Source organism: Saccostrea cucullata, unplaced genomic scaffold (assembly GCF_032062105.1).
Source record: "Saccostrea cucullata isolate Sc308-1 unplaced genomic scaffold, CSIRO_AGI_Scuc_v1 ctg1076, whole genome shotgun sequence".
In the NCBI taxonomy this organism is placed as follows: Eukaryota; Metazoa; Mollusca; class Bivalvia; order Ostreida; family Ostreidae; genus Saccostrea; species Saccostrea cuccullata.
The window spans coordinates 17,861-40,607 of NW_026933400.1; the positions used below are offsets into that span (position 1 = coordinate 17,861).

General features: G+C 32.7%; 1 protein-coding gene across 1 annotated transcript; it reads left to right on the forward strand.

Annotated features, from left to right (window-relative positions):
* Positions 1–4,107: 4,107 nt before the first annotated feature.
* LOC134238178 (uncharacterized) lies at positions 4,108–22,747 on the forward strand. The gene is made up of 10 exons (XM_062720291.1): positions 4,108–4,504; positions 4,705–4,956; positions 10,684–10,899; positions 13,799–13,896; positions 15,822–16,997; positions 17,214–17,250; positions 17,354–17,536; positions 17,687–17,934; positions 18,273–18,341; positions 20,883–22,747. The coding sequence occupies exons 1-9, from the start codon at positions 4,108–4,110 to the stop codon at positions 18,330–18,332; spliced, it is 2,667 nt and encodes an 888-aa protein (XP_062576275.1). The 3' UTR covers positions 18,333–18,341; positions 20,883–22,747.

Consider the following 22,747-nt stretch of genomic DNA (forward strand, 5'->3'; position numbering starts at 1 on the left):
TAGTCTTTCTTTTAACATTAACGACAATGAGAAATGTTAACATTTCTACATGTACCTAGCTGCGACGATACGTAAGGTGACGGAAAGTGCATATTATCCTTAATCACAAAGTGTACACATACATGTTATTCTCCGCCCAGATCGATAGATCGGCGGCGCACATAGTTTTTGTTCTGTCTGTCTTTTTTGTCTGTGAACTTTAAACTTCTCAATAACCTATGAACCATCTATAGGGACTAGAGACTTCAAATTTAATATGAATTCTTTAATATTGAAGCTTTTTCAACCGACGGAAATGTCAAATATCATATGACCTTGAATATTACCTAAAAACAGCATTTTAAAATTCGCCATAACTTTTGAACCATCAGAGATAACACAGGGACTTCAAATTTTCCATGTAAATATCATCAGTTAATTTTTTTTCATTTCACACCAAATTCAATAACTTTTTGATATTTACTATGACGTATACATGTAAGCTAAAAAAAGTTTTCTTTTAAACTTTGTTGTCGCCGTGTGTATCAGAAACACATCTTGTTTCTTTGGCAATATTACTCAATAGACGACAATAAATGCGGAGACGAATGTACCTTTCGTAAGATACCATGATATGAAGTTGTCTTAATTAATTCAGCAAAATACATTTAATATCTTAACAAAGGATATCAAACAAGTCATCTAAAATACGTATCAATTAGAAGTTATATTAGAGTGTCCCACATTTCGGCATGTACACCACTATATACAGTAAAACTCGACTATAACAAAGGATCAGGGACCTGTAATATAACTTCGCTCTATCCATAAATCGATATATCCGTGTAAAGAATTTATGACATTTATATAGCAGTGGATCCAAGATGACTTCGCTACATCCGTGAATTCGCAATATCCTTGTTCGTACTAAACGAGTTTCACTGTAGATAATTGTGACACGATAGCGGTGTTTTTCTTTGAAGTTTACTGTTCTGTATTAGCAATAGCTGTGGTGGGCGGAGCTACTTTCCGTTCGGTATTAGCCCTGTATATAGTATTGTATTTACTAACTATTCTGCATCTGAAATACAGCACGGTCTAAAAATAAATATGATTCAATTTACCAAAAGCACTTATAAATAATAAATGCTGATGTTTTCCTATCATAAATTTTGAAGAAATACTCGGTATTTTCCCGAGAATGTGAAATGTCAAAATTTTTCATTCACTTCTTAAAAACTTATTCCATACAGAATCTACACTTAATTTCGATTCAAAGTAAAAGAAAAATTCGCAATAACGGGAAACATCTTCTGTATGCAATTTCGCTCCAACAGAAACGTAAAAAAGCGCAATAACTGAAAACATCCACCCCCTCGTACAAAATCATTCAAGTCCATTTTTTCCGCGTTTTTATTTTCTAAGTCCTTTTCGCTGACGACAGCCACACGTCTTTCACTTCGTTTTTAATGTTGCAATTCAATTTGAAAATAAACATCAATGACATTAAAGTCCATCGAAGAATTTTTCTGTAAATACTGCTTTTGTTAATCTAATTTAACCGGGATTTTAAGACCCCTGAAATAAATTATGATAATCTCCATCTACAATAGATCACAACAATGATGGTTAAATCCCCCACTTTATCCATTTAGACTGACTATCACTCGATCATGTCTACCTCGTTAAATTTTCAATACTAATCTGACCGAATTTGATCTTTTCCGTGGAAATATATATACTGCGGATGCGTACTCTCTCTCGGGACCTCATCTACAGAACTCAAGTTTGGATGCTGCAAAGTTATAAAGTGGTCGGAGCTTTTTTTGATTGATCGTGTCACAAAACATTTAGAAAACTCGACAGGTTTTGTATCGAAGATACAAATTTGGGGGTGGAGACTCTTCATGCGCACTCGTCTCCACCCCCAAATTTGTATATACGATACAGAACCTGTCTTGTTCTCTAGATAAAACTTATAATTTGTCGTAATTTCCATCTGATACCTCAAAATTGTATGATTTACATTGTGACCTCTAAGTAGAGGTCTCTGATGGTTGACTCTAAGTTCCTGAAAGTCTCTACAGCCCAATTACTTAGTATATCGGATCTAGTCCGAAAATACAATTGTATTTTCTATTGCCAGATTAAATTTAAAAAAAATGATTTAAAAATGAAGGCTTATTTCCGACATGCAGAGCTCTGATCCTTATATTATTTGAAACGAGACTTCGGCATTCCCCTTTCTTTTGCTTTTTTTTATTATTTAAAAATTACTATCGATTTAGCATGAACATCGGTGAAGGGACAAAATTTGTAGAAATGCTCATTTGGTGCATCAAAATTAATACCTGATATAATTTACATTATGAACCTTGGTCCGAGGTCTCTGCTAGTGGACTGTTAGTCTTAAAGGGGATGTATAGTCTGAAGGTAATTAAATTCAAACTAGCTAATATAATACGGAAACATGTTTGAATGCTTTGGTAAAATCTAGATGTTCATTTCAAAATGAAGGCTTATTTCCTATATGCATAGCTCTGGTTCTTCGATGTATATTTGGGCTCAGACTTTGGACCCTCTTTCACCTCTTTTTTTTTTTTTACCCCTAGTGTACCCTTGGGTATCATTATCTGAGTCATTAATCACCAGCTCTACCTTTAAGCTCCAACATATGTTTCAGAATTTATGTTTCAGTGACTCTTAAGAAGGTTTTTGAATAATACATTTTGCTATAGAATTTGAGTTCATTATTTGATTGCAGTCTGACCCAACCCTCTGGGGACATGATTTTAATAGTTGTGTAATCGAAACTACCTCAGAAAAAATCACCCAAAAATCAATTTATTTGGAACGATTAATCTTGACATGATTTTACTTATATATTTCAATGTGAAATTTTGCTTTTCTATTTATGTCCCTCCCTTTCCCAAGGGACATATTTATAAAACAATAACAGGTTTAACTTCCTCAGTAAGATTCTACAGAAGTTTCAGCTTTTGCTGCACTGGTGGTCTACCTAAACACATTTTTGGTATATTTCAGTGTAAATATTTTATCCCACAAACTGACCCAACCCTTCCCCCTGGGGCCATGATATGAGGAATCCGTGGTTTCTGAGAAGAGGTTGTTTCATAAACAACCTTGATAATTAGTTTGTCTTATCTACATTTAGAAGGCGTGTTGTTCCTTTATTTAACAATTTAAAAAGTCCTAAACTTAAGGTTGCTTACTTCTTTTGCTAAACTTTGCCAAATTGCTTTTGAGAGGAATTTCAAAATGTAAAGAGTTTACGGACAAACGACAGAAATGACGAAGTGAGCTAAAGATTAATTTTGCTGATAAAATTATATGAGAAGGATAAATTTAATTTTGTCCTTACAGTTTTTTTTTTTGTTTCTTATTGACATTAGAGTACATATTTCAGCTTCAATGTTTAAATTAAATACTAATAGATTCCTTATTTTTCACGAGTACTTTTTATCGCGAAAGGCCTCTTCAACATCAAATCGCAAGATTAATAATTCGCGAAAGGACCGTTCTTCAATGGATTTTACATCATTTTCAGCACGAAAAAAAATAAAAGCAAGTAATTTTATTTTGCAAATGGTGCTTCTCGCGAAATTCCGCGATAATTAATTCCACGCGTATATTTAGGAATTTTCAGTATTAAGTCTTCCATATAACTCAAACCAAAGAAACACACACACTAACACACCCTCACACACGCCCTAACACATACAAGTTAATTAATATTTATCGGTCCTGTTCCATTGATTAATAATTAAATGCTTCAAAATATTTTTTTTTTATTTTGAATCTATATGATTATTGCAGAACCTTTACCTAAAAAATATAAATTATAAAAAAAAATCATGAATAAAATCATTAATAGAAGAGAGATCGAGTTTAGAAGTTTCGAAATCTGAAAAAAGAGATACAAACACGTTTTTGATTTTTTTTTTTTTTATTTCAGTACTTGAAAATCTCGAACTATCTCAGACAAAATGGAACATTTTGGTTTCTATTCTGATGTCAGAGACTTACCGTTTATTCCTTGGCGCACAATGGGAAGGAATATCAAGAAAACATCAAAGTTTGTTCCCTTTATTAAGGTGCGAATCAAGAATGTTAGACAATGATATTGCCGAATTGACTGATATCTATAAAGTGTTAAAAAAGGAAAACAACATCCTCAGACTTCTATCAGATGATGTCCGCCATCAGGTGATGAGTTACTTCGTGAAGAATTGTCTGATAACTGACGAGGACTACGAGAATTATATCAAGCTGTCATCTGTTGACTCTTTGTTGGAGTACGTACGGCCATGGTGGTATGATGTTACGTATAAAAATTACCCATTCATATCCCTAGAAAAAAATCTGTTCCTACCGGAGAGTTTGGAGGATTCATTGTTTCAAAGACTTGGCTTAGACGTTATTCGTCACCCCATTATAGATAATGATGAGGAGGATTGTGATCAGAGAACACAAGTTCTATTCAGACAAATAGTGAAAGAAAAATGTGAGTAACATTGCAACCGAGAATAAACTTTTTGTAAGGAAAAAATGAAACTGTTTTTTGAATTAGTCTTGTTAAAGATAATAATTTGTGATTTGTTCATTTCAAGGTTGTTTTACCGAAAGGAAAAAAAAACTGATATACTTTGATGGCAATTTACATGTCAATGTTAAGTTGATAATTTCCACTTTTTAAATTCAAAGTTAACATACCAGAGGAAATATTTTACTGGGAATATGACGCACGATGTAGATACATAGAATGTGCTAAACGGGGAACAAAGACAGTACATAGAGCCCGTGCGATGATTGTTGGATGTGCAGGTGCTGGGAAAACCACCCTTCTAAAACGACTACAGAAGCTAGAATTAAAGGATTTACTGAACGTGTGCTCCACTGTTGGACTTGAGGTTCATGAAGACATGTTTGAACTGGATGAAAACTCTTGTTTGAGAGGTATATATGAAAAATATTTAAACAATATAATGCTTTCTTATGCCGTTTGCAGTTAACAGAGGCAAAAAGCTGAAAAAAATGAATATGTTCAATCGGGTTTTTACAGAGCCAATATTGCAACTACTAAACCTGCGTACGCAAAAAAAGAGTATTTTCTTGCTTTATTAACCTAAAGGAAAAGTAAACGTACATTGAACTTTTGAATTAAATTAAACAATTATTTCAAATATCTTCTCCAGTAATGTTCTCATACATTTTCATTAATCTGTAAGCAACAAGTTACCAAAATCTTGTGTGACTTCGACTGAAAATTCCTGAGTTATTAGAATTGATATGCCAATAACCCAAATTGAAAATAAAAATTCTCCCTTGCGCATCACTAACAAACTTGATTTCCAGTACATTGAGTTCGCCATTGCATTTATCTTTCTCATAGGTTTATAATTAAACCCTTCCGACGGTAGTCTGAATGGCTGAGAGCAGCTGTAATATTCCAAAGTGAACACCCCACCCCCACTCCAACCTAATGAATTCCACGAATTTTCGATTTCGGATAGACTGTAGAGAATCCAGCCATACACATGGTTGCAAAAATTTATTCGAGCTGAAAATATGTAAAAACGATGTCTATAACTCGAATGCATCATTTGGCACTACAAAGGAATGATATTAAGATAATGAACAGTAAGCAATATCTAAGTCCATAAAACAATTCAAAATAGGAGTCGAGCAAAAAACTGGCATCTGAAACATCAGAGGTGGGATCAGGTGCCATGGAGGAGTGAGCATCCCCTGCTGACCTGTCACACCCGCCGTCATGTAATCACTGAAAAATATTGGAATTCATAAATGTATCTGAATCTATTGATTTTGGATCCAAAATGCTTCAGGAATCTTTTTTAACGGTGGCTTTAGGAAAAAAGGTTTTAAGTAGTTTACAGTGGCTGGAACGTTATTGTTGACAACTTACACGAACGATCACGTTACACGAACGATTCCGCACGATTAACGCACGATTAAACCTGTTACACGAACGATCTTTCACGTTAACGATTCTACACGTTACACGATCTTACACGATTGTTAACGCAAACGCACGATTCTTCACTCAAAATAGTATAAATTATTTAGGAATCAATATTTTCAAAACGAAATACGGCTTATTACTTATTTAAGATTTAAAAGAATTGTCACTATTATTTCATAGACGTTGAAGAAAAAACGGAAAATGATATTTCTGTAACTAAATATATGCAAGACTTAATATTTTAGATTAAAAATAATTAATTTTAAGGTAATTCTCCGGTAAAAAAAAAAAGGATTTTGTTCGTTCTATTAGACAATGTACATGTATGTGGGTCGTATAATTTGATTGAATTGGATATCATGATATGCAGAAAGGGGGATACACTGTACGATTGAACAAAAAAGGCAGCATGGAATGACTTAAATTATAATTACATATTTTATCCTTATGTTTCCATTGAATCAATGTCTGATAAACTTGCCAATTATTCAACTTTTTCATTTGCAGAAATTTAAAATAAATTAATTACAAATAGGCTCAAGAGATAAACCGATAATGAAAACTTCGGAAATTCATGCCGTGTCCATGTATATTTGTCGACTAACTAGTTATGTAGGCATACAGAAATGTTTATTTTTTTGTAAAAAAAAAAAAAAAAAAAAAAAAAAGAAAAAAACTATTTATTTTCAATGAATTGGTTTCAAGATTATCCTGACCACAATAAGAAGCAAATAATAATTAAAATAAGATTTTTCATGAAGGCGATTAAGATCTAAGTACGGTTTACCACAATATTGATCGCGCTATTTGACGAGAACTTAACATTGTACGACTTACTATATTGCTTGTTTACGGGCGATGATTAGTTCGTTCTGCATTCTATTATGTAAATTGCGCTTTTTCATTTTAGTTGGATTTTAATTAATAATAATTAAAATAAGATTTTTCATGAAGGCGATTAAGATCTAAGTACGGTTTACCACAATATTGATCGCGCTATTTGACGAGAACTTAACATTGTACGACTTACTATATTGCTTGTTTACGGGCGATGATTAGTTCGTTCTGCATTCTATTATGTAAATTGCGCTTTTTCATTTTAGTTGGATTTTAATTAATAAATTAAGAAAAACAAACAAGGGAAATGCTCATTTTACATGTAACATTCCGATAAAAACTTACAAAACGAAATTAACACGATTCTAAACGCACGATCTCGCACGATTAAAAACGCACACGATTGAGTCTGATACACGAACGATCTTTCACGTTACATGAACGATCGCTCACGATACACGAACGATTCCACACGATTGGTTTATCAACAATAACGTTCCAGCCACTGTAAGTTAGTGGACTGATATAGAAATGTAGCGATCATAATAAATAATAAGATTCATAAGAGAGGAAAATATACTGTACATATATTCAAATGATATTATAGGATTAGTTGATTGATTAGCTGCATATTGGTTTACTTCCTGAAACGTTAGTTCCATTTTATTATTTTCAGAGTTAATATTGTTGCACTGTGTCCGCCGTTTGTCTATCTCTCAATATACAATCAATTGATCAATCTATCTGCCTTTAAACTATTTTTATTTTTAAAAGTTTTCTCCTAGGAGATGATTAGCGCTGTTAGTATGATGTGTTTTCTGTGTAGATTCCACTAATTTAAAGATACATACATATACGTTTTGGTTTTTGATTTTGATGAACCGTGTTTCCATTGTGACCATGCATTAAAAAAAATCTGTAATTTTTAGCTCACCTCAGCTGAAGGCTAAAGTGAGGATTTCTGATCAAAATTTTTCCGTTGTCTGTCGTCGTAGTTGTTGTCGTCGGGGTCGTAGGCGTCGGCCTAAACTTTTCACATTTTCATCTGCCTCTGTAGAACCACTGGGTCAATTTCAACTAAACTTGCCACAAAGTATCTTTAGGTAAAGGGGATTCCAGTTTGTTCAAATGAATTCGAAGAACCACGCCCTTTTCCCAGGGGAGATAATTATGAAATAGTGAAAAATTAATGGCATTTAAAAAAAAAATCTTCTTCTCAAGAACCACTCAGCCAAGAAAAATAAAACTCACGTGGAAGCATCCCCAGGTAGTGTAGATTCAATTTTTTTTTCAATTCATGCCCCCCGGGGGTAGGGTGGGCCACAATGGCATATCAAAGTTTTACATATGTATATATAGAAAAAATCTTATAAAATCTTCTGATGAAGAACCACTAGGCCAGTAATGATGAAACTCATGTGTAGGTATCCTCAGGTAGTTGTATCCTCAGGTAGTGTAAAGGACCAAAGGGTATGGCCACAAAGGTGGATCAAAGTTTTACATAGTAAAATATATGAGGAAATCCCAAGAACAGAAAAGCTTTGTGTAGTCAAATTGACATGTAAGCATTCTCATGTATTGAGAATTTAAATTTGTTCCAAATCATGGACTATTGCGGTATGGAGAGTAACAATTGGGCAACAAATTTAAATTATTACAAAGTTATATAGAGAGACAATGTTAAAAGAATCTTCAAAGTCATATGCTGTATTTATATGATGGCATTCTCAAGTAATATTAAAATTCGAGCACCCCCTCCCCCCCCAACCCTTCAGTGAACTTTTCAGTTCTAATCTGATTCCGAAAAGCTCAGATAAGCGATGTGGCCCCTGGGTCTCTTGTTTTTAAACGTTACTTCCTTTAGTGTGAAATCAACATAATTGGTAAGCATGTAAGTCAGGTACACTTTCAAAAGGTCCATTATTCTGTTGATTTCGATGAAGGATGCTGCCAGGGAAGCTAAAAATTATCCTCTTACAGTCCTATTTCTACTCAACATTGACATACATGTACATAATTCATTATATTGTTTTAATGTCGATGAAAAGTGTTCCTATGTTGCTTAACATATTAAGAAAGACGTGTCTTTTTTTTTTATTAAATTCTTATTCTTCTACAGATTTAATCAGATTGTTATCAGACATTCCACAAAAGTAGGCTTCTTTAAGATGCTTTTTTCTACATATTAATTTTTTTTTTTCATTTTGATAAAAAGTATTAAAATAGAAATATAAATGAAATTCTTTCAAAGGCTACTCCTCTTAATTTTTGTTTGGATTTCATTAAGAATTTCTTGGTAAGTAGACGATTGCTGATCACACTAAGATAAATCATTCGTTTTATCAGATAAACGGCAAAGATCACGAAAAATAAAAATTTTCTCCAAAAAGTATTAATCCTTGTTTTTTTCTTCGATATCAGTAAGACTTATTCTTTTTAAAAACAAGGAACATCTTTAGGATACATTCGTATCTCCGTTTAGTATTTACACATGATGTTTACCACATTTATTAATTAGATTTTTTTTTCAAAGTCTACTCCTACTATAACTTTTGTCTGCTTGTAATCAAAAAGACACCAAGAGACTAAACATCATACGGATCATCATTCTATCATTTGCTATTACAATAGTTTCCAGTCCAAGTGGTGTTTTTCTCTACCTCTTTTTAGCTAAAGGAAGTATAGCTTCCGTCTCATCCGATTCATCCTGATTTTTAGCTCACCTGAGCCTAGGTTCAAGTGAGCTTTTCTGGTCACATTTTGTCCGTCGTCCGTGCGTACTTCCGTCTGTCCGTCCGTCTGTGAACTTTTCACATTTTCGACTTCTTCTCAAGAACCAATGTGCCAATTTTAACTGATGAGTACAAAATATCCTTGGGTGAAGGGGAGTCTTAATTGTTAAAATGAAGTGCCAAATCCACTTATAAGGTAAGGAAATCAAGAAAAGACAAAAATAGGGTTGGGTCACTAAAAATCTTCTTTTTCTGAAACTTACGTAGAAGCATCCTTGGGTAGTGTAGATATTAAATTGTTAAAATCATGACCCCCGTGGGTAGGGCGGGGCCACTATAGGGATTCCAAGTTTTACATAGAAATATAGAGAACAAATCTTTAAAAATCTTCTCAAGAACCGCTGGGCCAGGAAAGCTGAAACCCATGAAAATCATGACCCCCTGGTGTAGGGCGGGACCACTATTGGGAATCCAAGTTTTATATAGAAATATAGAGAACAAATAGTTAAAAATCTTCTCAAGATCCGCTGGGTCAGGATATCTGAAAAAAATTATGTAGAAGCATTCTTAGAAGTGTAGATATTGAATTATAAAAATCATGACCCCCGGGGGTAGGGCGGGGCCACAATAGGAAATTCCAAGTTTTACATAGAAATAAATAGAACAAATCTTTAAAAATCTTTTTCTAAAGAACCAATGGGCCAGGAAAACTGAAACTTATGTGGAAGCATTTAAAAGTTTTAAAATCATAAAAAGGAAGGGGGTAGTGGGGCATGATAGGTATAGCAAGAGGGGAAATCTGGTAAAGAACTGCATCATCCAAGTTACTCAGATGAGCGATGTGGACCATGAGCCTCTTGTTTTAAGTTAGTTTTCCAACATGATGATTAGCGTGCTGCGCAGCTGTTATCACGAAATTTTAATATTATAAAATTGAACAAATTGTTCTGAAATGTTAAAAATACTCTTCCTGGTCTTTTTTTCACGCACAAAAATTCTATTTATTTTGTAAGTCACGTTCAACTGAATTTCGAATGTACTTTGACAATGATCTCTTTAACATCCACCTAAATATGTAATTTTATGAAGACAATGTTTAATTTTCAATTAGACCATGCAATCATTTTACAGCATTATCAGACACAAAAACAATCAAAGACGACAAGCAGATTCTTAGTGTGGTTGATTTTGGAGGCCAGTGTGCTTACTATGCCTGTCATCAAGTGTATCTGAGCAGAAGAGCTTTCTATCTGCTGGTGATAGATATGTCAAAATCATTTACAGAAAAAGTTGACGAAAATAAATGTGAGCAACGGGGGACAATATTTGCTGACTGGACATATGGAGGTAATAAAAAGAGTTAAATGCTTAGTTAGTCAAAATGTTTTTTTATATTTTACTATTAGTATAGAGAACATTTGTTAATTACAAAGGTGAATATTTGGCGCAATAGGTTAAAATAATGAAGAAATAGCAAGCCTCTGTTTAAGTTTAAAAAACGCAATTTGAATATAGTTCAGATATAGTTGATAAGAAATTATCAAACTCCGGGGTATTGTTGTTCTGTAAGCCTTTTTATTAAGGAAAATTTTGCTATTAATAGAAGTCACGTGATGCCGTGGCGGGGATGCACGTCTTTGCCTTAGACACGCTTTTATCTGTATGCAATAGTAAATAACAAATTACGTTTATCAGTGGTTTTGGTAATTTATTAAACTAAATTTTCTTCAAAAAGTCTAAATTTCCCGAGAAATTACTTATATGCTTCCTTAACATACCTGCGTAATATGTTTTAAAATATTTTTTTTAAATCTTCTTCTGAAGTTTATGTTTCATTGATTTCACGACATTCTCAAGTAATAGGAAAATTTAAACTCCTCTAAGTAACAAGCAAACGTTTCAATAAGGAGCTGATTTGTGTTTTTTAACTACTGTTAAGGTGAGCGATGTGGTCCATGGACTTCGTGTTGGAATTAGTTTTTATTTTATCCGTAAACAATGTTAAGGGGATACATGTACAGTATACTGGAATCACTATATCCGTCTGCTTGTCGGTTTCTCTAGCTGTCCGTCTATCTGTAGACGGGATTTTGTCCGTTTGTTCTCTACGTCTTTTGCATGGTTCTGACAGAAATGCTATTTTCTAAATATACTCACCGTCAATGGAAACGCAACACCCTAATTTTAGGGGTGAATATTATGTACGGGATATAACTATGTACCAAAAAAGTTAAGAAATCTTTTACTTTGCCAAATCAGTTTTTTAACGGTTGAATGATTTTCATTCCATTACCAGAAGTTGATTTTTTAGCTCCCTGAACAGAAACGAAAAATTGGCATTTTCAATAAAATTATTGTCAATATTTTGGGGTTTCAAGGTTTTGTACCTGTTAATTATAAGTCTTGTATTCAAAGTCCGGAAAAAATATCCTTCTTTCACTTCCGGATGTGATGCCTGTATTTCCTCAAAGTAACTGAAATCACACATTTTCATCGCTAATGTTGAAATTTTTCAAAATAAAGAAAAGGGAGAGCTAAAGATGCAAATATACACTACATAACGACTTTTCGGGCTCATGTGTTTCAAAAGCATGAATGACAGTTCCTTGACCGGAAGTCCAAGGGTTACTACACTATGCCAAATTAGAGAAAATTCGACCTCAGTATCTGAAAAACAGGCATTCGGTTTATAAGGTTTAAAGATAAGATTAAGAATGAATACATAAATTCAAAAAGTAAATTTACAAAAAAATGATACTTCATTTAACTTTAAATGTTATCTTTAGACCTTAGAAAGTAACACATAACTTTTAAAACATCCCCCCTTCCGACCATTCAATTTAAACGTGCTAGTCCGCCATGTACAACATAAGCAGCCCGATTTCTACCATGCATTAAGTTTATCAATGTCTTAATCTGAGCAAAATAAATATTCTTGTCCTTTTTTAAATGCCTGTTTTTCAGATACTGAGGTCGAATTTTCTCTAATTTGGCATAGTGTAGTAACCCTTGGACTTCCGGTCAAGGAACTGTCATTCATGCTTTTGAAACACATGAGCCCGAAAAGTCGTTATGTAGTGTATATTTGCATCTGTAGCTCTCCCTTTTCTTTAATTTGAAAATTTCCAACATTAGCAATGAAAATGCGTGCTTTCAGTTACTTTGAGGAAATACAGGCATCACATCCGGAAGTGAAAGAAGGATATTTTTTCCGGACTTTGGGTACAAGACTTATAATTAACAGGTACAAAACCTTGAAACCCCAAAATATTGTCAATAATTTTATTGAAAATGCCAATTTTTCATTTCTGTTCAGGGAGCTAAAAAATCAACTTCTGGTAATGGAATGAAAATCATTCAACCCTTAAATAACTGATTTGGCAAAGTAAAAGATTTCTTAACTTTTTTGGTACATAGTTATATCCCGTATATAATTTTCACCCCTAAAATTAGGGTGTTGCGTTTCCATTGACGGTGAGTATATATTCACCTGTGAAGATATTTTCCTTGATATATTATTATGATAAAAAAAAAATATTATGTTAATTTTTCCGGTGGTGTAAACGTCTAGTCAATTGCATGGGTTTGTCTGTAGATTTATACTCTCGATAATTTCATATACACTGTAGAGATGTACACATGATATTTTCGAAGACATGATTAAGTCAATATTTTTAGTGTTTTACATTTTTTTTCATTACACATAGCTTGATAGCAAATGAAAAAAAGGTTCAAAACAATGACATAAATATTCACTATACTTTACTACAGACTACAAAACAGATAGTGCAAATCCATGAATCCCTCTGGATGGAGTTTTGAGTGGACATGCATCCATTCAAATAATAATTAATGAGTACAATGTAGGGAGGTTATCTGCCTCAAGTATTTCAATTACAGTATTTATAAACTATCAGCAATTATTTGTATTATAAGGCAGACAAACTGTTTCATGTAGTTGATTTCCCTTATTGTAATTTATAGCAGATGTCGCTTGTGATAAAAGCATGTTGAATTATACACATTTTTTAAAGAATATACTCTTCCCATCTCTGTCTTTGGCATTAGAAGCAAGATGACTAAAACAACTTTTTGTTCAAAGAAAATTTTAGCGTAACTTTATCTGTTCAAAAGAGGTGTGCAGAAAAATAACAGATATGTTTTTTTTTTTTTTCATTTTAAGAAATTTGTTCAACCCATTCATTCCAAAATAAATTACGATTATATTTAGTTTTTGGTATTTCAGAATATATTCTTTTCTGGCTGAAATCTGTTCACAATTATTGTGCTGAGAACACGTCAATCATTATTGTAGCTACACACTGTGAAGATGTTACACAAAAGGTAATAAGTTCACATGATATATAAGATAGGAAGTCTTTTTCTCAGCTTTATTTCAAAACTTGAAAAAGAATGGAGTATGTACTGGTTCGTTAAAATTGAACAAATACGACGGCTGTTCAATAGATAATTTCCTGAACTTAGCTGCAATAATGTAGCTTGTGATGAAAATAATTGAACTTACCTGCAATAATTGTAATGAAAAGTAACACTAAGCATCGATGAATAAAACCATTCCATGTGTCATTTTTTCGTAAACAGCGATATTTAGGCTTAAAATAAGGTTATTCCAAAGAAATCCGCTCCCTAGAGATCCTTAATCTCATTGGCTGTCCCAAAAGATAATCTGTCAAGGTCAGTAAACATGGCGGATAAATTTAAGTTGTGATGTCGACTTACACGAAAAATACTGATATATGGATTGTTATGTATTTTTTGGGATCGATTTATGTCTGGGATAACTACATTTTGGAAGTTCAGTTTAGGTATATAAATAAAATTGCCGTTTGCAGACAATTTGAGCCGAAATCCGCGCGGGAATGATTCGCTCCCGCTTCTGCGCCATAATAGAGATCCTAGTTGTACCCCTCTCCCCCCCCCCCAAAAAAAAAGTGGAGAGGGCTACATTATTGCAGCTATCCTGAACTGTATGAGATACAATACAGATATCATATGACATTAATCTTGACTTTTTCACATTATTGAATCTTAATTGTATTTAGAATAATTTATTCGCCCACTTTTCATCACATAGTTTAATTGTAAGAAGCTTGAAAACATAGGCTATTCGAGAGACTGCTTTAAAATGAATTGTAAAGAATAAGTAAACTAGAATGAAATTAAACGCTTCATAAACGCTGCTGTAAAACTCGTTAAGAATCCCTAAAAATATTCAGTGAAATATCTAAAATTTACGGCAACCAGTGTCTGTTTTATATACATGTACAAATGATAAGAAGGATTTCAATCATGAAAAATTATATAGTGAGAATCAAAAATGTGTACAGTCCTTTGCTACAAAAAATATACCAAGTGTAAGAATATCTAGACAATTATTTTAAAAATATCAGTAATTGTTATTATCCACGTTTGTTTGAATTTCAAACAGAAAATGAAACTTGAATCTATTGCTTAAAATCCTCGAAATAAAGTTAATCATAAGATGAACTTGACAAAAACAACAAAGGTCTGAGAAGAGCATTGAATTGCAAAATCACAAATACAGATGTATTGCAATTTTCTTAAATATTAGTGGTCTTGTTGTTCTAATTCGTATTCGAGGAGATTCTGTTTAAATTCTGGAAGAGTCTAGAAAGCAATCTTTTGCAAAAAATTCGAAAAATTATTGAGAGGTAGGAACCAGAATCAGGAATTTACTACATTAAATTTCTTTACCCCCGAATACCTTAAGGGTAAAAGGGTTTTTGCGATAAACAAGAAGCTAATTTTTTCACATTAACAATATTCGCCAGATCTTTTTCTTTTTGTTTCATTTTCCAAACTTACAAAACACCTATCAGAAGGAAGAAACGAGTCCAGGATATCATAAGATCTGCCATTTTCTTGTACACTTAGGGTCATACACAAAAATGAGTTCTGAAAACCATCAGAAATTGAATAAAAACGATTTCGGACTTGTGTTATAATCAAAACAGAATATTAAGTAAATCATAAAGACTAAAGATCGTCTTTTGCTTCTTTACGAGCACGGAGGACATTATTTATTGAACATCACTCTTATACATGTGTTTTGCTGCATTAGAATATTATATTATAAATCGAGGTTATGTGTAGTCGGAATCAAAAACATCATTTTATTTGTTTCATTTGTCATTATTTTTGGTAACTCTTGTTGTTTTTTGTGAATGAGAACCATATATATTTATATACTGTATTGTAAGCATTGTACATATTTATTGATTCTGTAGGATAAAAACGAATTTTATGGAAAGCTCTTGGATTTGCTACCTACAGATTCCAATCTTAAGAAACATTTACACCATGAGAGGTGTTTCTTTGTCCATTTTCCTTGTGATAAAGGCGGAAAATTGGAAATTTTATCTGAATTAGAAAACTGTATTGTTACTATTGCCAAAGACAGAAGATGGAAAGAAAACATTCCAAAAGAATGGTCCATAATTGAACTTGTCTTAATCAAAATGAGACGTTCTATCAAGATCGTTTCCGTCAAAGATCTCAAAGAGACATATTGGAAGGCTGAGAAAGATGATGGTATAAAAATAGAAGATGCGCTGTGTTTTTTCCACGATATTGGATTGATTTTGCACTTTAAAGAGGAGAACCTTTCAAATACTATCATTGTTGACGTCCAATGGTTTGTTGATATATTTAAATTTATAATATCGGACAGAAATCATGTCCGAGATTTAGCAGAAACAGACAAAGACTGGCAGTACTTCCAAAGGACAGGGTATCTCATGGACAATTTCCTTAGTCGAATTTGGGAGAGCTTAACTATAAAATCTCGGGAAAGGCCTACCATTCTGCAATATATGCAAAGACTAGGATTACTTGTGATAGGGGAAGTAAAACACTATGTCCCATGTATGAATAAAAGAGATTTTGGCAGAAATGAACAAATTGCATTACGAGGAATGGAAACACAATCTTCCGTGTTGGTGCTTCATTTTCACTTTTTGCCTTTCTTCTTTTACTGTCGATTGATAGTTGCATGTATCGTGGGAACAGAGTGGAAGGTGGTAGAGGATGAAGGTATACCATGCTTGTATAAAAACATAGCAATTTTTGTATACATGGACCATCTTATTGCCTTGGTTGTGACGCAAACTGCAATTCAAGTCCAGATTTTGAGACCACAAAATTTGCCTATTGATGCCATCATTGCCGTAAATATAAAGCATATTCTAGAAAATAGACTTGGTTACTTAACAAGTACATTTCACAAAAAAGTTGCATATAGAGTTGCATTTCAGTGTTCAGATCAAGATGTGCTGTGCGATAATGTAGGGTGCTACGTGTATGAAGATGAAATATCAAAGAAAGGTCAAATACTATGTCCAAGACATGGATTTACAAGGAAGCACATGATAAACGAAGACGCTCTGACAAAAATCTGGAAAATCGTAAGTGACCGTATTTCATTTTTTGAAAATGTCATAAAAGATACCAACTACAAAGATTTAAAAGCGATGTTTAAACATTGGATATTTCTGAGATATTTCTTGCAATGTTTTGCAAACTCAGCTTTCAATATTGAAAAAAAATATATAATAAATATTTATCATAAAATGATTTGTTAATTATACATTAAATGTTGTTATTTGTTATTTTATTCTCAGGCCACACCATCTGTTTCCTGTACTAAATCTGGGAAAGGTAAGCAACTCATTAAATTAAAATTATATTATCTTATCAAATATTATAATGATGTGTATTATAATTCAATTTCAAATGCTAATATGGATTTCGTCTATCACAGTTCCATTGACAAACGAAGAGAAGTTGAGAAAGCTTATAACACTTGGAAAAGATGCTTTGCAGGTGTATTTTGATTCCATTTTTCCATCAGAGGATTTACAAAAATGCCTCAAAGATAACAAGGAATCCCTTTGTAATGGACCTTATAGATTCACAGCTAAAGAAGTTAACATTGTTTATCCAGGTAATAATATGTTACTAATGAAAACCTATAATACAAAATAAAAGAATAAACAAAATGATGTTTTGACTTTCGATATAACTGAACAGATTGAGATTTTAATGTTTTAATATAATAAACAAAAGTAAAAATCATCCTGGTGTTACATCACAGCCTCCGGGTCAGCTGTAGAGTCCTCTTTGTTTGATGTCCCCATCATGTACAAATTATTGAGAAATTTCGGGAACAACGTTCCACCGCCAACTAATGGTTGGGGAAAGGAGCCAAATGTTGGACAGAAAAACCAGGGTGACGACATTGAGAGAATTCGCAAGTACAGGAATCAGCTTTGTCATAATCAATTCAACACACAGAACATGGATGATGATGATTTTGTATTTTATAGAGAAGAACTGACACAGGTAAGTGCCCATATTTTCCTTTTTATTAGACTGGGTAGTTTATTTTGTATCTTCGAAGTAGTACTCATACAGTATTTTCATTAATATTGCAAACACTTATATTAATTCTGTAATAAGATTTATTCATTCATATATGTTCAATCCTAATTTATCAAAATCTTTAAAATGCTGATTTACTTTACATTTGGAATTATATATTTTGCTAAAATATATTTGGAATAATACAATATTTTCAATAAAACTTACCGAACATAATGCTTAAATACTCCAATTGATCTAATAAAGAGACAAACGCATGGAGAAACTTATTTTAATCCGACATGCTATTTTATTTTCAGGCAATACTGAGACTCACAAAAAGATCTTTTAAAAGCAGAATTAAGGACATTTGTCAATAAATTACAAAGGTAAGAGTTTTCTAAATAACATGGAGAGGTTATATGTAACTCTCCCTTACCTGAGATGCCAGATCTAAGATATGCTTTTTCTTACGTTGCCCTAACATTTGCATTATGTTTTGTTATACGCAAGTGAGTTGAGACTCAACATTGGTGTTTCTATGCAAATAAGCTAATAAAATTGCACAATTTGTATATTTCATGTATTTCATGTACAAGGAAAGTTAGCGTAAATTGATTTTCTTATACATACTTGGTACCAATAGTATGTATATGCACGTGCACATTTTGACGTCATATTATAACGTCACTATTGTTTCCCATTCAAAGTGTTATGCAACGTCATCAACAAAACAACGTCGGTGCAAAGGCATATCTTTCTTAGCTCACCTGAGCCGAAGGCTCAAGTGAGCTTTTCTGATCACATTTTGTCCGGCGTCCGTCTGCCTGTCCGTCCGTCTGTCTGTCCGTAAACTTTTCACATTTTCGACTTCTTCTCAAGAACCGCTGAGCCAATTTCAACCAAACTTGCCACAAAGCATCCTTGGGTGAAGGGGATTCAAGTGTGTTCAAATGAAGGGCCACGCTCTCATTTAAGGGGAGATAATTTAGAATTAGTGAAAATTTGGTGGTATGTTTTAAAAATCTTCTTCTCAAGAACCACTGTGCCAGGAAAGATGAAACTTATGGGGAGACATCCTCAGGTAGTGTAAATTCAAATTTGTTCAAATCATGTCCCCTGGGGGTAGGGCGGGGCCAAAATGACTGACCAAAGTTTTACATAGAAATATATAGGAAAATTCTTTAAAAATCTTCTTCTCAAGAATAACAAAGCCATAATTCATCAAATTATATATGGAAGCATGCTCAGGTAGTGTAGATTCAAGTTTGTTCAAATCATGACCCCCGGGTGTGGGGCGGGGCCAAAATGACTGACCAAAGTTTTACATAGAAATATATAGGAAAATTCTTTAAAAATCTTCTTCTCAAGAATGACAAAGCCATAATTCATCATATTTATATGGAAGCATGCTCAAGTAGTGTAGATTCAAGTTTGTTCAAATCATAACCCCCCGGAGGTAGGGCGGGGCCAAAATGGCCGACCAAAGTTTTACATAGAAGTATATAGGAAATTCTTTAAAAATCTTCTTCTCAAGAATGACAAAGCCATAATTCATCATATCTATATAGAAGCATGCTCAAGTAGTGTAGATTCAAGTTTGTTCAAATCATGACTCCCGGGGGTAAGGAGGGGCCAAAATGGCCGACCAAAGTTTTACATAGAAATATTTAGGAAAATTCTTTAAAAATCTTCTTCTCAAGAATGACAAAGCCGTTATTCATCATATTTATATGGAAGCATGCTCAGGTAGTGTATATTCAAGTTTGTTCAAATCATGACCCCGGGGGTAGGGCGGGGCCAAAATGGCCGACCAAAGTTTTACATAGAAAAATATAGGAAAATTCTTTAAAAATCTTCTTCTCAAGAATGACAAAGCCATAATTCATCATATTTATATGGAAGCATGCTCAAGTAGTGTAGATTCAAAATTGTTTAAATCATGACCCCCCGGGTTAGGGTGGGGCCAAAATGGCCAACCAAAGTTTTTGTTTTTTTTAAAGATATATATATAGGAAAATTCTTTAAAAATCATTTTCTAAAAAATAGCAAATCCATGATTGATCATGGGACTAAGTTTCGATTTAAACTTTACAATAAAAAGCCATTTTCTACTTTTTCCTACCCTTAGTGCTCAGGTGAGCGATGTGGCCCATGGGCCTCTTGTTTAATTTGAAATAGATAATGTATAATATTAAGGAGAATATTCTTATTATTAAAAAATCCTGGCACAAGTCCTATGCACGTTCTTAATTGATAAACATTTTAGGAAACTTAGTATGGACTGTGAATTTCTAACCTATTATAATTAAAACTGTACGAATAGTAATTTCACAATTTCAGTATCAGAAATATCCTTAATCCTTGGAATATCCTGTATATTTTTTTTTTACCTCGTGTCTGTATCACCACTACAAATGTGTTCGGAACCATTTACTCTTCGGCGTTCTTCAAATTATAAAACCCGATGAGTTCAGAGTAGCTATTTTTAGGGGACGTCTCGCCTGTCCTTAATTGCAATAGCCATATAAGGTAAACAAAGGTTTGTCAATGAAGATGATATTACACTTTTATTTACTTGCTTAACGACGATAGTGTTCTGTAATTTTTGCACATAACTATGATAAGATATATTAATTATTAACCCCCCCTTTCGCCGAATCTATTTTTTTGATGGTTGATGTTTCTGATAAACCTGTGTAGTAGAGGTCGATGACATCATAATATGACGTCATAATGTGCACTGGCTATCGTTGTAACCAAATATGTTTTAAAAACAAGTCTTACAAGTAATATTATCTGTGTACTATGTAGAGCAATTATGGGTTTTAATTATTTATTCAATATAGAAACCCCTATACATACATGTAGCCTTCACTCACTCGCGTTAGCACATTTTTTTAATCTTAAGAATCCTTTATTTGTCACAGAATCCCAACAGATATTAAAGCGATATGATACATCGTCGTTTTGAAGGCAAAGAATCAACAAGACAGAAAGAAAAAGAAGATATTGAGAGACAATGAACCGAAGTTACACGACTTACCTCTAATAAAATAAACATTTCAAAAAATTCTTTAAAGCTTTTACTTAGTATCACATTCAATTTAGATTTTTTTTATTATTAATGTTGATAATTTCTTTGATGTGATTGTCAAGAATGAAAATGAATAACCACTTATTATTTATTAACAGATTAATCATGAAAATAAATCGTTTCCACGACTTGAATGTCAAACTAATTGCTCGCAGTCTTAATCAATATTACTCGGAAAAAGAATGGAACACATTTACATGTTGGTTCTACTTCTAGAGTGTGAGTAGCCTTTTTGGCAAATGATTCATAAAAGATGACATAGAGAAATGACATACGCGATGTCTTTTTAAAAAAGTACAATTTGCATATGCATGTTTGAGTCTTTTCAGTTTTGACCTTGATCTAAGAATTTGATTTGCATATGCGAAACATCATTCTTCTACCTAAGCTGCTATAAGAGGGTATCATCGTTTCAAACACAGAATTTGGCACTCCACTAGATTAAAACTTATTGAAGTCAATAGCCCCTTGATTATTTTAGTCGTGTATATCAAAAGCTAGTTTTATCACAATGATTCTCTTTGAGTTTATATCAAACGTAATTTAATTTTGACAATTTTTTTAATTTTCAAAAGCTGTGCAAGTGAATAATATTTGTTTTGATTTATTCGATATATTTTGTCTAAAGCTTTCCATGACCGGGAAACGTACACAGTCAATGGTGACATGTTTTGTACGTAACAATTTTTTTTATTTTTTTTTTGTCATTGTATAGTTATAGCAAATTTTGTTACGGGGTTATATTTACTTCAGAATTGTTACACTTGTAACTCTTTTTATTGTATCAAATTGCAAAATTACATATAAATATATATGAATAAGAAGACCAGTGTTATGTTTTAATGAAACCAAATTCAATTTCAATCTAGATGGCCACAATGTAGTTTACTTCTGTAAGAAGGTTATTTATATTTACTGGATTTAAGAAATTCAACCATGAGAAGCAATGACCAATGTTCTATCTAACTGCAGTATTACATTATTTTATAGAGGTAAAAATGAACGATTCTTATAATGTGTAGCATGACAAACCATATTCATTTCTTTACAAAAGGCTATTTTTTTTTTCACACATTTTGCAACGATTTCCTTTTCGTCATTTAAAATACAACCTATCAAATAATGATATAAATAGTGTATCAACTCAATTAGTCTGCGATAAATTCTTGAAGACATGCACAGTAATTAACATTTAGTCAAGGTTTAAACATATTTTAGAATCTTTAAAAAGTTTTAGAAATTTCCATAAAAGAGTCCAAAACATCTGCATTGACATTTTGATTGATTATAAACTTCCCAATTTATTTGAATCTTTTATGTTGAAAATAAGGAAAAAATCATGAAAATCCTTTCTTTTGCATTTAAGATTAAAAGGAAACGTAAATGATTTAATGTTTCCTTTTTGAAATTTTTTTTAAAATGGGGGGCACTGCAGAACTGAACATGTCCCGTAACATAAATGTATATGGAACAGTGTAAAGTGTAGTCATTTGAAGATGCAACAAATATTCTTACAAAAGAACACTCCACAAATTGAACCAATGTCTGGTTCCTTTTAAGGACACAAGTTCAAGAAAATTATCGATATTTCCAAATCCTTGATATAAAAAATTAAATCAAAATTTCTCATTCAGTAAATTGTTCATTCCAATTTTTTCTCTTTTAATTTTAAGAAAATACGGTACTTCATTGATATTT

Coding starts and splice junctions, on each gene's coding strand:
- LOC134238178 (XM_062720291.1), top strand. CDS start 4,108: ATGTTAGACAATGATATTGCCGAATTGACTGATATCTATAAAGTGTTA. Junction 4,957..10,683: donor TGAAAACTCTTGTTTGAGAG/GTATATATGAAA, acceptor ATCATTTTACAG/CATTATCAGACACAAAAACA. Junction 13,897..15,821: donor GTGAAGATGTTACACAAAAG/GTAATAAGTTCA, acceptor TTGATTCTGTAG/GATAAAAACGAATTTTATGG.